General features: G+C 37.5%; 1 protein-coding gene across 1 annotated transcript; it reads right to left on the bottom strand.

The window, feature by feature from the left end:
• Nucleotides 1-172: 172 nt before the first annotated feature.
• LOC140327518 (vomeronasal type-2 receptor 26-like) lies at nt 173-4,913 on the bottom strand. The gene is made up of 3 exons (XM_072406908.1): nt 4,767-4,913; nt 4,174-4,297; nt 173-1,080 (listed from the first exon to the last, which is right to left on the bottom strand). The coding sequence occupies exons 1-3, from the start codon at nt 4,911-4,913 to the stop codon at nt 173-175; spliced, it is 1,179 nt and encodes a 392-aa protein (XP_072263009.1).
• Nucleotides 4,914-5,410: the final 497 nt, after the last annotated feature.

Below are 5,410 nucleotides of genomic sequence, written 5' to 3'. Positions count from 1 at the left end.
CTACAACTGCAACATCTTAAGTGGGCCTAAAACTGAATTGCAAATATCTTGATGGCAAAATTCCAGGAACATATTTTAAGTCTATCAATATCTAAATTCTGTGTACAATTGGCTTAAACTTGGTGGCATAATATTATGAAAAGGATCAGTTGAGATTAGTAGTACAAAACACTCACTGTAAGACTTTGTAATTCTTAATAAACTTTTTTGTATTTAAATCTGGTCTTACCAGAACAATATAGCATTTGGGAAAAAATATACAAGCAAGGATTCCTACATTTGAGGAAATTATTGCAAATATCTCTACAAGTACAATGTTTTTCCCTTGAACACTCATATAAGCTGGGATAAAAGTGATCCAGACACTGCAGAACACCAACATGCTGAAAGTGATGTATTTGGCTTCATTGAAACTATCTGGTAAGTTTCTGGCCAGGAAAGCCACAATAAAATTTACAGCTGCTAGAAGCCCCATGTAACCCAGGAGGATGGAAAATGCCACCACTGACCCTTCATTACACTGAATGATTATTTTGTCTAAATATGAGTGGGTATTCATTTCTGGGAAAGGAGGGGAAATGGATAACCAAATCAAGCAAATTAAAACCTGAGTAAATGAAAAAATAAAGACAACATAGTGAGTATTCTTTATTTTAAAAATTTTGCTCCAGCAGCTTCCGGGTTTGGTGGCTTTGAAGGCCAGATATACTTTGGTAGTTTTGACTAAAATACAGGACAAAGTCACTGAGGAGATGATGCCATATGAGGTGTGACGAAGCAAGCAGGTGACTTGTACTGGACGATCTATGAACAAAAGTACGCCAAGGAAATTCAGCATGATGGAAACCAGAATAAGGAAACTCAGGCTGTGATTATTAGCTTTGATGACCGGAGTGTCTCGATATACAATGAAGATAACAAAGATAATCAATGTTTTAACAAAATGTATCAGGGAAATGATTAAGGCAACAATTGACATTGGATCATTGTTATAGGAAAGAAAATCAGTTGGTTTTGGAACACACTGGTTCTTATCGTTTGGCCACTGGTCCTCTGGGCACTTAATGCATGATCCTTTGTCTGGAGAAAAAAAATAGTTTTACAATACATCTGTTATTTATTTTTGTTAGGAGTTTCAACAATGGAAATCTATGAGTTTGATTAAGTTTTTATTAAAATGCACCTGGAGTATATTAAGCTAAAATAATTTTTTAAAAGCTCAACAAATAATTATTTCCAGTTACACACAAGAAAATGTTTCCCATTTATGCTAATAAAATTTGTTAGTTGCTTTGAAAATTTGAATTTTTACCAAGATAAATCAAATTATTTGCAGTCACACACCGGAAAATAATAATAGGGAGATTAATGTAATGAATGTAATACATTACCAAAGAGTACGTGTACTTTTGCATTTTTTTGCAGTGGTAGTGCTGACAGTGGTGGTAGTGGTGATGATAATGGTGGTAAAGCCAGACAATACTTGGTGGCAAATGTTCAGCATATCAAAGCCCGAAATAGATTATGATAGTGTTCTGGACAAGACATGGGAAGCCAATGAAAGTGATGACAAGGGCAGTGGTAAGGAGACAGGTACTAAATGGCAACAATCACTGAAAACAAATACATTTTTGCAAGCCTTTGGTTCTTATAATATTTGCAGTTATCTCTGCTTTGAAGCAACAGATGCCTCAGACTCTGGCACAACCCTGAGAGCTTCAAGTTGTGGGACCTCAGTTAATTGGGTTTTCCTGTATGGTCCTGATAATGCAGCTGCTGTGTGCAACATATTTAAACACAGTGTAAGCTGTGGGTGACCAGACCAGTATTGAACATATACACTTATCCAACATATAAAAAAATCACTTTTCATTGATCTGAGAGAAACACTATGTCCACCAAATCCTACCTCACCTGTCTCATTCTTTATCCACTACACAAAACTAAAAAATAGCCTAACCTTGGTGATACTGCTGCTCCTTCTGTTGCTGATGCTGTTGGGCATTGGGATCCATCATCATCAGAACTGGATTGTGTGCTACACATGTACAAGAAAGGCCATCATCTGTTTTCATGATATGTACTCTTCCTTCTTCTCCTTCTTCTCCTCCTCTATCACCTTTAGCATCTTCATCTTTTAGTGATCAGTCCTCCATTGCACAGTACTTGGCCAGAAAACAAAAGTACCCCGCAGCCATCCCATGGCATACCAACTGAATACTCTTCTGGCCAAGCTACTGGTAGTAAAGTCCCAATCATACACTTACAAGTTGTTTGACGCCAGCTCCTTTAAAGAACCAATGAAGTCTGTAGTAATGATATTTCTTTTTACCTATTATTATCTTGTATGTAATGTATTTAATATGTTTGGTTTAATGTTGAATAAGAACATATTTTAATACACTGTTAAGTACCACTTTATATATGGCAATACTAACCTTTTACTATGAATGTACTATATTATAAAACCCTGTCTTCTTCTTGTCTTTCTCTACATTAACCAACCACGGGACGGCTATCAATTTTAGCCACAATTGCACAGAGAGACAAAGAATCACACTATACCCATGAAGTGTGCTCAGCCTCATTGAAAGATACTAAGCCACTTTTACTTTTTAAACCAAGTCATCTCAGTATTCTGCAAACACATTACCCATAATGTTCCCACTTCCCTGAAAATCTCAGTATGTAACCAGATCCATGAAAAGGCAGATACCTGGAGCAGAGGCAATACATGTCCCTAATGGGTCACGGGGTGAATGTCTTGTGTGGCATTGACATGTCCGCTATGTAGGATTTGTTATCACTGGGAAAGTTAGGTAGTTAGGCTCCAGGGTTTGCTTGTTTCCTGATTTCTATTCCTCTTCGCAAGAATGCTGCTGCTTACTGACACCAACAGACAAAGCTGTTCTATTCCTCAATGCGGCTTAAATATGCACGGGCAATGGCGCATATGTCGAATTTGGTGATGAAAACACATTTGAAGTCCTACCATGGCTTAAATGTAGTCTTAACCATGGCTTTGCAGAGATAGATTGATCTCTCAATCAACAAAATAATTTGAGAACTGCCTACCCGCTGGAATTTAACATTACATATGCTGACCACCTGTATACGCAAGTGGTTTTCTGGTTTTCTGCAAAGTGCAAACATAAGAAGCTTGGGTTTCATTAATTTATGGCAGTGATCCAGGGCTTCCAAGGGATGTCTGTCAAGTTTCGAAGGTGACAACAAAATTTGTCAACCAGGAAAACAAGGAGGAAGACGTTAATCTTTTGCCTCACAACTATGCAGGTGTTATTGTGAGTGGGAGGTTCAGGAGGAGTGTCCACTGCATTAGGCGATAGAGAGAGGTGGCCCAATATGGAGATGATGAAAAGCAAAAAGGAAGAGCAGAAAGAGATTCCACAGGAAGAATTGTTAGGTATGAAGCTAGGAATCGGCAAATGCTATCACCAGTCCAGTGGATGTTCTTAGGATCATGCTGAGCATTGGGAGGAGAATGAAGGGCCACAGTGACAGGCAGAGGGGAAAGATTTGGAGTTTACATTAGCAAATAGGGCAGGTTGTGTGCTAGCTTTGTTTTCGCAGTGACAAGTGCATTGTTGATTTCAAACTGGCAAAAGACCACTAGATGGGCACACTTTTAGACATTTGCTAATGCAACAAATTTTGAGAAATTTGCAAGACTTCTAAATTGAAGGCAAAACTGAACTATTAGGAACAAACATTGTGCAGCCATCTCAGGACATCCTTCCCCTTTAAAGGGCATACTTTCTCTACTGCATTCCGACTTATCATCAGCTCTTTTTGTCTTAGCAATTCAACACAGATTCATCAGCAACACCAAGCTGAGTAGGGGTGACTACAGCCTTCTAAACATCATGGCTAACTATCTGTAAGGGAATGCCCATGTCTGGTTTTGAGGGAGGAGTATTAGAAAATATTATGAAAACAATTCCCTTGAAGTTCGTGACAGTTTGGAACATGGGTTGGCTCAGTTTTACTTAAAAGAGGCCCCAAACAATATTGTGCAAAAGACTTTGAGTGCTTAAGACTGGAATTTAGTGGAACAAAAAAGATCATTGGCCACTTACTGCTCTTATTGATTGGCAATAAATATTTAGTTATGAAAAGCATATGATTAAAGTGGTATTTTCATAGTATAGTCACCTGTTTCATTAGATATCTCTCCATCTGAACATTTAAGGCAATTAAAGCAGCATCGATGATTTCCTTTTGCCATTGTTCTTATATAACCACTGGGGCATTCTTCAGAACATCGAGATACAGGAATCTAGAACAGTAAAATAGATCTTTTCAGTTTTTACTTGGTGAATACTGCTTTTTAAAATATATTTTTAGTTGTTTGCTGATTTAACTCTTGCACACATTAACAATATGACTGCTGTAATCCCTCCCTTTAAAGTTAGGTGTTTGGGTATCCATTCCTCCACATTCTTTTGAATCAGCTGACCAGAGGCAAAGGCTATTCACTGCTTTGTGATTTCTTTAGTATTTTATTAGGAACCTGCAAAGTTTTCACCTAAACTTTTGCGATTTGCAAACCCTGGGGTTTTCCACAAATCCATAGTAGTGGCAAGCCAGAACCCCATCCTTAATGGCAATACTTAATGCATTACAAAAAAAAAAATAATAATAGTGAAACAATTCTGCTAATAATAGCCCTGTTCACTTGAAAAGTATTTCTATATAGCCTTCCTCTTTAATGTAACATATTTCATTTAACTTTGCATCAGACTTACCTCACCATGTTTCCAATAGAACACATGTTGATTGATTACAAGTGCCTCTTGCTCTTTCGATGATGCATTGAAAACTGCAAAAGGCCTAATTCGAAATTTGTTATTAGCTACAACTGCATAACTATGTATGTTGTAAAAAGTAGCCATTTCTCCTTTATCATTAAAATAGACTTCTTCCCCTAATGGATCTTGGAAGCGAACTCTTGTTGGAAAGTACTGCAAGAATAAAAATGTTGAGCTTTAGGCTTCCAGCTAATATATTGATATAAAATACAACATTTGTGTTCCATTCTTTTCTGATGGAGCTGCTATGTTTTGACTATTATAACTTTTTTTTCTATTTTTGTATAACGTTGAAAAGGTTTAGAATCTTTGCCAGGTCTGTGAACTGTTTCAGTGCTACATTTCAAAGTTCAGATTTTCTCTATCTCTGGACAAGAAGTGGAAATGAGTTTATCCAAGAAATGCACAGCACTTCCCAAATCTCAGCAACTTGTACCACAATGCTACTGATCACCTCCAGTGTCTATCAGCCACAGTCTCAATCATGTATTGTTCTGGGCCGGCATTCTAACTATGACTGCACAAAGTATGACAGCACAGCTGCTCGCAGTCTTCACCATAAAAATATGCAACAGAGTGAC

This window comes from Pyxicephalus adspersus, chromosome 3 (assembly GCF_032062135.1).
Source record: "Pyxicephalus adspersus chromosome 3, UCB_Pads_2.0, whole genome shotgun sequence".
Taxonomy (NCBI): domain Eukaryota; kingdom Metazoa; phylum Chordata; class Amphibia; order Anura; family Pyxicephalidae; genus Pyxicephalus; species Pyxicephalus adspersus.
The sequence above is the reverse complement of the archived record's forward strand: the minus strand, read 5'-3'. Positions and strand labels throughout refer to the sequence as shown.